Source organism: Balaenoptera ricei, chromosome 20, assembly GCF_028023285.1.
Source record: "Balaenoptera ricei isolate mBalRic1 chromosome 20, mBalRic1.hap2, whole genome shotgun sequence".
Classification (NCBI taxonomy): domain Eukaryota; kingdom Metazoa; phylum Chordata; class Mammalia; order Artiodactyla; family Balaenopteridae; genus Balaenoptera; species Balaenoptera ricei.
The window spans coordinates 12,366,226-12,378,392 of NC_082658.1; the positions used below are offsets into that span (position 1 = coordinate 12,366,226).

General features: G+C 59.6%; 1 protein-coding gene across 1 annotated transcript; it reads right to left on the minus strand.

Annotated features, from left to right (window-relative positions):
* Positions 1-3,725: 3,725 nt before the first annotated feature.
* MCRIP1 (MAPK regulated corepressor interacting protein 1) lies at positions 3,726-11,897 on the minus strand (the record flags this gene model as incomplete). The annotated part of the gene is made up of 6 exons (XM_059908430.1): positions 3,726-4,633; positions 4,830-4,931; positions 5,583-5,701; positions 5,781-5,836; positions 11,292-11,319; positions 11,851-11,897. Coding segments are annotated over 6 exons (417 nt in total), but the record flags the coding sequence as incomplete, so codon positions are not given.
* Positions 11,898-12,167: the final 270 nt, after the last annotated feature.

Below are 12,167 nucleotides of genomic sequence, written 5' to 3' on the forward strand. Positions count from 1 at the left end.
GGGCACCCCTGCCAGCCCTCCATGCCCAGAAGCCTAGCACAGGGAGGGCACAAGTTCTCCTTCACGCCAGCTGAGCTCAGGGTTGGTGACTGCCCTGCAGGTGTGCTGCTCACCTAGGGGCCTCCTGACAGCCCTCCCCATCCTGACTCCCTCTGCCCTTGTCCTCCTTCACCCTGTCCCTGTCCCCAAGGGAACTGGAGCAGGCCGGCGGAGTCAGGAGTGGAGGTGGAGGCCTGGAAGGGGCTGGGCTCATCCAGCCAATAAACATTGGCTCCGACCAGGCCGTCCTGCAGGTGGGATGGTGGGGGAACCTGACTTTCTAACACAGGGCCCAGCACCCACACAGCATCACCCTCCATTCAGGAAGACGAACACTCCAGGCCCTCTGCCCCTTCGCCATCTCTACTTCCCTTCCCACCTCGACCCCAGTCCAAATCTCAGGCCCTTCCCCTAAAAGAATGCATGGGAACCACCCAGCATGTACTTGTGTGTGTCTCTCCACATGCATGCTACTAAAATGAGTGTGGAGACCAAGAAAGAGGAAAACATGGACTACAATAAACACTGATCAAACCTAGGAGAGTTGAGGGGCATCCCCAGGATGGCAGCTGTGTGCCAGGCAGAGTGGGTCACTGCGGGGAGGGAGCCTCAAGCAGGGCAAAAGTACAGGAGAGACACCCTCAAGGGGATCAAAGTGACTGAACACATTGAGAGGAGATTTAGATGACCTGGTGGAGAGTTCAGGACTTAGTACATAGAAAACTGAGCAAATGAAAAAAAAAGGCAATTAATAACTTCAAGGAAAACAAAAAGCTGGGCAGAAAAAAAGATCACAATTTACCACAAGGCTCATCTCTAAATACACAGACATCATCATGTAAATACTCAACACTGATGTAACCAAAGTTATGAGAGAAAAAAAAGATCTAGGGAGGATAGTGGATGGTAAGAGCACGTGTGTAGTGGGAGTGGGGGACAGAATGAAATGGGAAAACCAATAAGTAACAGTTCATGTATGCTATTTAGAAATAGAAATACAAACCAAAGAATCAGCAGAAAAGTTGAAAATGGTTGCCTCTAGGTGAGAGGGTGGGAGGAGAAGTCTGAGGGCTGCAACTAGCCAAACTCTGACTGCCTCGGCCTCCTCCTGGACACTATGGCAGCCTTCAGCCCCAGGTCCTCCCCCACCTGCCCTTTCTCTGACCTTGCTCTCAGTCCCTGGTCCTGCTTCCTCCTCCTCTCCCTGAGTGCAGTGCCCCGGGATCAGGTCCCACCCTCCTCCCTTCTTTATCAAACTTAAAAAAAAGCACCAATATTCAAATTACTCCCAAACTATATCTCCAACCTCTGTGGCCCTCCCAAATCCACTCGAGACTCAGCTTCCCTCTTGGCACCTCCACTCAGACATCCAATGGCAACTTAAATTCCACAGTCCATATCAAGCTCCTTACCTGCCTCCTCACCCAGCTTCTTCCTCCCATGATTCACTTGAGGTAGCCCTCCTGACAGGTCTCCCCGCTTCCACCCTGAACCCTGCAGCCTATTCTCAACACAGCAACCAGAGCGATCCCTTTACATCCAAAGTTTTCTCCAATGAATCCCATCAAGCATCCATATCTCACTTCAGTTTACAGAAATGCAGGGGACAAAGGAGTCTGTTAATGCTACAAAGATGCAACCAGTGAAAACCAGAGTTTGGGAAACTCCAACATCAAGTACCCAGCGGACCTTCACTCATAAATGGAGGGGAAATGTGGGAGGAGGTACTGTGACTAAGAAAGACTTAAGGGACGCATCAAGCAGATTCAGCCGATGCACTTGGCCTTCCTATTCTGAGTCTATAACCCATGTGGAATATATTATTTTAGACACTAGGGGACTATGGACTGGGTGTTAGATGACATTAGGGAATTGTTGTTCATGCTCAATATACATGAACATGCTCAGGATACATGCTCAGGAAGTACTTACTAAATTCAGATTTTGATTAACAGTAAAAGCTTAAAAATCAGATTAAGACCAGTCTCCTACAAGAGGTCACCATTTCCTCATATGTAACATCAGGGTAATAAAATCTTCCCCCCGCCCCCCGAGTTGTCAGCACTGAATGAAAGCAGACAGTGATATGAGCGCCACCAAGGGTAGAACATGATGGAGGACTGGGCACTCCTGTTCCACCAGGACGCTCCCCTCGTCTCCTCTACCTTCACTGTCTGAGGGGGAGAGAGGTGTCTCCAGCCACTCATGGTCAGCCAGGCAGCCCACTGTGCTGGTGAGGGTTCCGTCTCCAGTGCCCCCATCCGAGTTCCTCACCCCCCACCCCAGCACAGCCTGTTAACCACATTCCCACCTCCAAGGTGTTCTCGGCAAAGACTCCAGGTCCAGGGCCTCTATTCCAGAAAATCTAAGTTGGCAGGGAAAGCGGGAATGAAAATGCCTTGCGGGGTGTCCCATGGGCCCACCCACACAGGGGCAAGGAACCACTGCTAGCGGGAGGGTGGCTCTGGGCAGGGGAGACCCAGATGTTGGGGCCCAGTGTGGCCCCATTCCCACCTTCCAGCCCCACAGGAGGGAGGAATGACCTAGAGAGAGCTGGGAGCAAAGTTAAGTCAATTTTTAACCAACGCAGCAAGATATTAGACACTCCCCGGTGTGCTGCCAGGGGGCTCCAGCACCCCTTCGGAGAGAGGCCTTTGAACCACCACAGCCCATACCCTCACTTTACATGGGGAAACTGAGGTGGGACAGGAGAGTGACATGCCCCAGGGCTCACAGCAAGGCCATGACTGCGGTCGCCAGAATGCAGATGTCCAGGCCCCACTGAAGCCTTGTGGTTGAGTGCCCTGTCAAGTGCATCCACAAGGTGACTAACAGTGGCAGCAGGCACTAGCACTGGGCAGCCACCCAGGAGGCAGGTGCTGACCTCCCCTTGAAGAAACTGATGCTTGGAGACTCAGCAACTTGCTCAATGCCACAAGTGCAGCAGTGGCCTGGCTGGACATCACCCCATCCTTAGTGGTCTAGGACACGCTGGGTGGAGGGCATGTGTGCCTGTGTGCCCACTCAGCCTCTGGCCACAGGTCCCTGCACCCCAGCCAGGCCACGCCCACCCCCTTCCAGCCACAGACGGGGGGCTGCTTGGGTGACCCAGCCCAGCAGGCACTCAAACCCTTGGCAGGATGCCCCACAGGTCCCTGGGGAGCAAACAGGCCTGTGTGGTTACAGGAACTTGGCTCAGGGCCTGGCACCAGCCAGCACCCACTGGCAGCAAGCCATGGCTGCTGCTTATTCCATGAACAATCCTTCCTGCACCCCCATCCCTGGGGAATTCCCCCCAGGAAAAGACACCTCCCAGAGCCACCTGTGGGGCTGCTGGAGCCCCAGAATACTCTAACAGGAAAGGGTGTTCCCAAAATAAATTCCGGTTTGGCTTGTCTGCCAGGGCTATGTCCAGGTTTGAAGGTTGAGTGCACTTGGGGCTCTCTGAGCCCAGCAGCCACTCCTCCATCCGGACAGCAGAGGAGCCACTCCCCAAGGACCCAGTGCTGCAGAGGGATGTGGGATGTGTTACCTTCCAGGGCCCCCACCTCCACCTCCCACTGCCCCTCAGGAGGCCCAAGCCCCCTGGTGGAGCCCAGGGATCAGACGGAACTTCTGGGCCTGGACCATGACCTTGGATTTCCAGCCCTGTGTGGGCAGCCGAGACAGGGGTCTCACAGACCAAGTGGCCAAGCCAATGCCACCCCGCCTTTATTCACTCGTCCTCAGGTTCCAGTCAGACACTTGGATTTGGAGGGCACAGGAAGAAAAAATGGCCCTGAAGACCCTCCCAACTCACCGCACAGGGCAGGACCCACTGGGCAGCCTCACCAGCTCAGGCCAGCCCCATGCCCCTTCCCCGGGGGGGCCAGGCCTGGCTGCCCAAGACCCTTGGAGGGGGCACCCAGCAGTGTCCCAGGCCCAAACAGCTGGTGCCATCCTGAAGCTGACACAGAGAAGGAAGGGGCCAGGTTGGAGAGTGGGGTGAGGGGTCAGACACTCCCTGTGTCCAGGTCAGAGACACAGCAGGGGTCGGTGGGGGACCCATGCTAGGCATGGGTGGGATCACCCTTGTCCTGCCTCCTGGCCACCTCAGGAGCTAATCCAGCCCAATCCCACCAGCACAGGAGACAACAAAGGCCCCCTCGTTTCCCTCCTGATCCTGGAAGTGGCCAGGGGTAGGGGGGTGGGGGTAGGGGAAGGTGAAGGGAGTCAGGGTCAAGGCCCTGGGGGGCAGGCAGGGCCAGGCAGCTCGAAAGAGCCACGTAGGCCCACGGGAGGGCAGGGGCTGGCTGGGCCCAAGCCCCCCTAGTGTCGGGGGTAGCTTGAGATCCCCCAAGAGGAAAGGAGGGGACTCAGGGAGGAGGGGCAGGCCTCGGCCATCAATCATGTCCTGTTCCTAGGGTTTTCAGCCCACTGGGAGCAAGGCCCCCTCCCCCTCCCAGGAGGTGGGCCCACAGGAGAGGAGGAGGCCAGCAGCAGGCTGCACCCAGATCTCCCAGAGGCCAGGGGAGGGGCACCGGCGCGCCTTAGGACTTCTTGGCGTCCTGCGTGTTCCGGCGTTTCAGGTCGCTCAGGTCGATGGGCTTGAAGGCTGCCAGGGGACAGAGCGGTCAGCGGTGGGCGCAGGTGGAGAGGCAGGGTCTGTCCCTCGTCCTGCCCCTGCCTCTGAAAACCCTGGGACCCAGCCCACCCTGCCAGGCTGTCTTGGAAGCAGGAAGCAGGTGGGCCTTCCTGCCCCCAGCTCAACCCCCTGGCCAGCCCCTCCCTCCCAGGCCAGCCCCACTCACTCTTCAGGCTGGGGTTAGGGACCTTCTCCACATACTCCTCCACCAGGCCCCGCTCGCTGCCCGACATCTGGCTGCGCAGGTCCCGCTCCACGCCCTGCCAGGCTGCAGGAAGCAGGGGTGGTCAGGGGCTCTAGACCCCCAGGCCTGCAGCATCAGGCAGTCCGGCCCAGTCAGTGTCCAAGCTAGAGGACACCTTCTCCTGACCTTTCCCCCCCAACCAGAGTGGCCCCGCAGGCCCCCTACCCCCAACTCCCGCTTCACAGCTTTTGGCCCCCTGGCCTAGCCCGTTCTTGACTTGAAGTTGTCCCCAACACACCCCCATTCCCTCGGGGAGCCCTGCCCAGACCATGCCCCTTTCAGCCTCATGGTACCATGACCAGAGCTGCAGTCACAGAGGCATATGAGACCCACTGGGGTACAGCACTTCCTCCAGGCAGGCCCCCCATCTTTCCCGCCTCCTCCATCCCCCACCTCCTGGCACAAATGTTGTGCACACATGCTCACACACGCCAGCCACACCACTTGCAGGATGCCCCAGGTTCCCCAGGGTGCACTGTCTTCCACGGCCCCCCTCTCCCCGAGCAAACACCACTGGCTCCAAATACTGCCTATTCTGGGGTGCTGCCTGTCAGGAACACCATAGCGTTGACCGCCTGCCGTGACCAGAGCTGGGTCCCCCCACCTGCCTGGGGCGGAGTGAGGGTACAGGGGCAGGAGGGGCTCAAGGGGCCTGGCTGGGGGCACCCCGTGTACCTTCGTAAATGAAGCGCACATTCTCCTCGTGGGCCGGGGTGAAGATCTCGCTGCTGTTGGGGGGAGAGCGGGGGCTACTGTTCCTCTTGCCGTTGTAGACGACTCTGGAGACAGGGGAACTGGGGGAGCCCAGCCAGTGAGGAGGGGCTGGGGGCAGGCCCCTCCCACCTGGAGGCCACTCCACTGCCCAAGACCCACCTGGTCATCGCTGGGGCGTCTGGTCCTCGCACTCCGCTGCCGGATCCCCTCGGCCTCTGGAAGGGAAGCCCACGACACAGGAATGGGACGGAGACCACCCTCTCCAGAAGGGCTCCAGAGATGGGAAGGGCGTAGGGTGCATCTGCCTCCTCCCTTTAGCTGTGGCCTCCCTGCCTTCCAGGAGACAGGGTCTAGCCACAATCCAGCTGGCTAAGGGTGCGGCAGGGTCAGCCAGATGGGGCTGGGCCGGCGACATGCACGAGTCAGAGCCACATGAGCTCCGAGTGGCCCCTGCACTTGGACCACTGCTGCCTAGGAGCACCTTCCCCAGAGTCAGGCAGCTCTGTTGACATTCCCAGTTCAAGTCTCAGAACACCAATGCCGGCAGAGCGTGGGTCTGTGGGGAAGGCCTGCGGTCGTCCCAGGGCCCTCACTGCCTGCAGGGCCTAGTGTGTCATTTCTCCTGAGCCTCAGTTTCCCATCTCTAAAATGGGGATGTGCTTCCCAATGGTGAGAAGCCCAGCAGAGCCTGCCCAGCTTCCTGGTCCCCGGGGTGTGACGGAAGGGCTGGGGGAGGGCTGTGAGCCCGGAGGAAATCCCCAGGCCCAACCTAGTGACCGAGACCCTGGGGTGTGTGCTGTTTACAGCCTCTCTCTCAGCCCAAGGGACTATACAGCCCTGGATGGGGGTCTATTTTTAGGCTCACTCTCAAACTGGCCAGTTGGACAATGTGCTCTCTCTGGCTGAGGACACACACCGCAGGGTGAGGAAGCTGGTTGCACAGGGCCAGTCCTAGGCCTGGCCTTGCTCCAGAGCAGGGCAACCCCAGGTGCTGGGGGTGTGGGGGGAAGCCTGGGAAGGGCCTTTGAGCACAAGTGCCTCCCCCACCCACCCCTGGAGCCGAGGGGCCCCAGAATACTTAGAGCAGGTAGCCACAGCCCCTCCTGAAGGGCCAGGAGGATGAGACACAGTGGGTACCTCTTCTCTGGCTCCCTTGGCCTTTAAACACCCGCACAGGGGGACTTCCCTAGCAGTCCAGTGGTTAAGACACCGTGCAGGGGCCTCAGGTTCAATTCCTGGTCGAGGAACTAAGATCACACAGGCTGCACAGCGCGGCCGGAAAAAAAAAAAAAAAAAAAAAAAACCTGCACAGGTAGACACAGCCCACAGGTTGAGGCAGCAACAACAACAAAAAAGCATAAAGCCAGTTTCCTGGGGGGGCACGTGGAACCCTGTGCCCTCCCAGGGGAGAGGCCCAGCTCCTCACAAAGTGACTTCTTTCCTAGACTCGGGAGATCTCACTGCCCATGGGTCTCCTGCCCAGGCGCCAGCCCCACGAACACCAAAGCACAGAGGGAAAGCCCTCTCTGGCCTGAGGGTGCCGTGGGGACACTCACAGGGCTCAAGAACGCTCAAGTCCCAAGGGGCTGTCGGCAGCAGGATGAGGTGGGAGGCTCCAATTATGCAATAGGAGGGAGGTGCCTGGAGGATCAGCCAGCCCCTGACCACTCTAGGCTGGCCCCTCCTGCCCAGGCCCCCTCAGCCCTCCTGCAGTCTGTCCTCTCGGACCTGAGTGGCCACTTCTTCAGGGTACCTGCCTTCCCAGCCTTGCCCATCCCTGGGGCCTCTCCTTCCAGGGCAGCCTCGGCCTCTTCTAGTCACAGCTTCTGGGGGCTGCCTGGCCTTTATGGGCACGTGCCTTTGGCTTAGGGCCCCCTGCTCAGTCTCAGGCCTAACTCAGGTGCCAGACCCTCACAGCTCCCATCGCCCTGCCTGCACACATGCACGTGCACACGTGGCTCTGGGGTTCTCTGGGCACCTACCTGCTCCCCTTGGTCACTGAAGTCCCGAGGCCTGTGCCCCGGACCCCTGGAGCATTCAGTCTCCACAGTGGGCACCCACCCCTCGCTGCCCTCACCGGCTGCGCTTCCCGACCAGAGGCTAGTGTCTCCCATAAACCGCGGAGCTGTGCACCTGTCACTGGGCGCCTGCCCACACAGATTTGCTACTTGAGTTACAAGGTTTCTGGTGCCCTGGACAGAGTGGCCGGGAAGCACCTTGGCCAGGTGCTGGACACCCGCAGGCTCTCACGTCCTTGGGACTTGAAGGGCGAGTAAAATGACTTTTTAAAAAGGAGTCACCGTCTGCTTCCTCTCGATGCGGGAGGTCACACCTAACCAGGTCCATCTTTAATGGCCTGTGTCCTACCAGCTGGCCTTCCTAGATGTGAGGAACCCTTGAGTCCTCCGTCTTCTCCCAGCAGCTCAGCCTCCCTCCAGGGGCCTTTCTCCTCAGAACCTTGTGCTGGCCCTGCCCTGCCCCTGCTGAGATCCTGCCACCTGGCGGGACGCAAGGACACCAAGGCTTCTCCCGAGTGTACCAGCAGCTTCCCGAGAAGCCAAGTCCCTGTTGCTCCCCTGAAGACAGAGGGACAGTGAGCTGCGCTCGCTCACCTTCATCACCTCCTGGGGCTCCTCCAGGGAGCCGGGCCCCCATGCTGACCCCAAAAGAAACTTCCATGAAAAACCTAACAAATATGCACGCCCCATGACAGCTGTTCCAGTCCTAGGTGTGTATCCAAGGGAAAGGGCCACGTGGCCACTGAGAGGTGCACCGGAGTGACCAGAGAAGCAGTACTTGTCAGCGCCCAGAGGGAAGAGCCACTGAAAGGAACCCATATACACAGGGCCTGTTTCCACTACAGAAGGTGACAGCCACGGGCACGAGCCACAGCAACAGTGGGCAAATCATACGACTGATGTTAAAGACAGAAGCCTGGGGACACACGGCTGCTCCAGCAGAGAGGGCCGAGCCGCAAAGGCATGCATGGGGGAGGGAGAACAAGGTCAGTGAAGAGATGACCAAGGGGGCAGCTGGACTCAAGGAAGACCTAGACGAAGAGGTGACTGCTGGACCAGCAAGACAAAATCTCCATCGACCTAGCACAAAGGGTCTCAGTGGAGCGAGGGGAGGAAGCGGGACCATCAGCCAAGACTGCCTGTCCCTGGCTGTGAAGGGAGGTGCGAGGCCTGGGCTGACAGTGGCGTGTGGGGTGAAGTGGAGGGAAACCCAAGCACATTTACTGTCCAGGGAAAGTGCTAAGCAGGGCCACTACAGAGGCCGGTGTGGAGGGGCCAGGTGACCAGCAGGCTGGGGAGAATGGCATGCCTGGAAAAGTGCCAGGGACACCTAAAAAGGCCCAGCAGGTCACAAGAGTCCCACTGAGGTTGGAGCCTCAAGTCCATCTGGCCAGCAGCGAGGGAGCATCCACTTCCGCAAACATCTCCCTCCCTTTGTTTTCTTTCTGACTTTTGCTCCCAGTGATTATCAGGCACAATTATTTCCTCAAGACTGGAGCTCAAATCCTCATCACATTTCCTATATCCCATCAACTCTGAGAAACTTTTTTCCTATTTTAATAGCTTTGAAATTGGGCTGCATCTGGCAATCGCCAGCACAAAAGTTAGCAGCATTTTTCCATTCTCAGTGGACCACGGAGGCCCAGCTCACACCACTGAGATCTTAGATCTGATGATGCAACGAGTCTCCCCTCAGCCCACAGATCCCAAGCCTCCACCCATGTGCTCTTCAGTTACTTCTTCCCATTCCCACCCACCCCTGGTCCAACATCCACCGCTCACCCTCCAACCCCTGTGTCGGGACAGTATCTTGCACTATCCTTCTCCATCACCGGTATACGTCATGCCAGCATGATCTTCCCAAGACCCACCCTGCCAAGTCACTGCCCACCCAGACACTACCAGGGTCTTCTACTGCCATCAAGCCCTCAGTCTGGCCACAATCTATCTCATCAGGTGTCACCAGCTACTGGGCCCCCCACTCAAACACAGTCTGTGCCTCAGAGCCACCTCTGCTGCTGCCGGCGCCACGGAGAACCATACACTGCCTCCCAGTGTGCTCTGCAGGCCTTGACTGTTGTCCACGGCTGACTAGCCCATAGTGGCCAGCGGGCTGCATGCTCGGCACCTGGCAGGGTCCAGAACCACTCTGTGAGTGGCGGTTGTCCATCCCTGCTCTGTTGCCCCTGGGCAAGTCTCTTCCCTCTATGGGCCTCAGAAGCCCCATCTGAGCCAAAACATTCCCCAAGAATGTTCACCAGGCCTTCCTGCTCAACAGGGACCCAAGTATAGCCACATGAAGTCACCATCTCAAACAAGATCTCCGTGGCTGCTTATCCAATATGATGGTGGACAGGGCAATCACAGAAGGAATGTATCGTCCAGCTGGGCACTTCTGAGAGTAAAAGGGCTGCTGTTGATTACGAAGCGTGAGCCAGGAGAGCCCCGGGCAAACCGAATGCAGAGACAGCCCACTCAGGTGTGGTGGAGACCCACAAACGTAGAGCACACTGTGAAGGGGCAGCAGCACTGCCGGCCACAGCAAACATTTGCCAAGGGCCGATTGTAGGGCGGCCACTGCACTGAGCCAGGTAGGACCCCGACAACCCCCATTTTGGAGGCTTGACAGGTGAAGCAACCTTCCACCCAGCAGAATGGGGTCTGGACCCCAAGGGCCTCCCAACCTCTGGGCCTCCAGGGCCACAGCAGTCAGGGCTAGGTCAAGATAGCTCAGCTGGCTTGAGCACCCGAGAGCCTGCCCCCACCCCTGCCTGTACTCCTGGCAGGTTCCTGACCCCTGGCACTGATGTGGTTCTGCTCAGAGACAGGGAGGGAGTCCTCCTGGATGGATCTATGTAGCACCTTGCTCTTCCATGGGAACAAAGGGCTACAGAGACCTCCTGGGAGGAGGCATGGGGGGAGGGGGCGCCAAAGCCCAGTCTCCAGGCCCCCAGTCTTGAACTCTTTCCCCACACACAACCATCTGCCTAAGGACGGGGCAAGATGACAGACACTCTGTGGTCTGGGAAAGTGACAGTGGATATTCTGGAGTTAGAATCAATGATGCAATTGCAGCCACTCTGTGCTCCTTTAGAATTTTTGATAGGTACTCAAATTTTCTCAGACTCCACTTCCCCTTCATATTCTGTGTCTTTGGGGCTCTCAACAGCCCAGTTTCTACCAATGAGACTTCTAGAAAACGATCTACCGCCCAAGCAAGTGCCAGCAGGATACTGTCATATGAGATGCCAAATGGGCCTGGCAGTCTCTTGAAGTCCCCCAGGCAAAGCCTCTAAGCACTGCACCACCCCTCCCCCACTTTCCTGGGTGTCAACAGCGGCTCCCCTCCCGAGCAACAAACCCCAGCGTATGCACCCCCCTCCCTCCTCATGTGGAAATCTCACTAGCCCTTCCACTCACCCCAAATCAAGCCTCCTCCTTCAGGACTCAGCTCCTGCCCCCTTCCCTCCTCACCTGCACTCCTCTCTAAAAGCTCTAGACACTCCCCACTGACATCTCAGGGCCTTTGCTCAAAATGTCCTGTCTACCCAAAACTATCGCGCTGGTCCCTGGGGGCCCGGCTAACGACCACCTTCTCTGGGAAGTCTCCCTGGGACAGGTCGGGGACATGACTTGAGCGCCTCCACGTTACCTGAAGTTTCTCACAACCTGGGCTGCTTCTGTAATTGGAAGTCTGATGTCTGCGGCCTCCCCGCTGCGGCTCCCGCCCACCCCGGCAGCCCCCGGGGCTCGGTGAGCTCCCGGACGGCGGGCAGCCTCTTACCCCCTTACCACCCCGCACCCGGCACCGCCCCGCCTGGCTCAGAGGCCAGGAGCTTGGGACAGGCTGGACGGCGGCGGAAGGCGAACCGCGGGAGCCCGGCCGGCCGCGCTCAGGGGTCAGGAAGCATCATCAGGGCTGCTCCCCGGACGACGGGGCGGCTGCAGCTTCAGGGGCGGAAAGGGCGGCCCGCTGCCCTCTCTGAGCCCCGTGCCCGGCAGGCCCTCCCTGCCCCGCCGCGCCCCTCCCTATCCTGCGTCGCGGCGGGCCGGGCGCCCCACGACCCCGCCCGGGGCCCTCCCCTCGCGGCCGCCGCGCCAGGGCGGGTCCCGGTCGCGCCGCCCCGCCGCCGCCGCCGCCGCCGCCGCCGCCGCCGCCGCCGCCGCCGCCGCCGCCGCCGCCGCCGCCGCCGCCGCCGCCGCCGCCTCACCTCGCCCTCTCGGCCGCCGCCACAGCTGCCAGGGGCCCGGCCGGAAGTGACGCGCGCCGCCGCGCACGCGCACGCACGAGGGCGCCGGCCACATGACCGCCGGCGCGCAGGGTAGGGGCGGAGACTGAGGGCTGGGGCTGAGGGTCTGGTGTCCGTGAGGTTTGTGGAGTTGGCGGCCCCGGGGAACGGGGGATGGCGGGGACGGGCTCTCGAGGCAGCGGGGTTCTGGGGGTCCAGGCCGGCGGGGTCAGGGTCCTGGGACAGACAGGGCCGGGGGGCAGCGAGGTCGACGAACTGCAGGGACTGGCGGTCGGGAG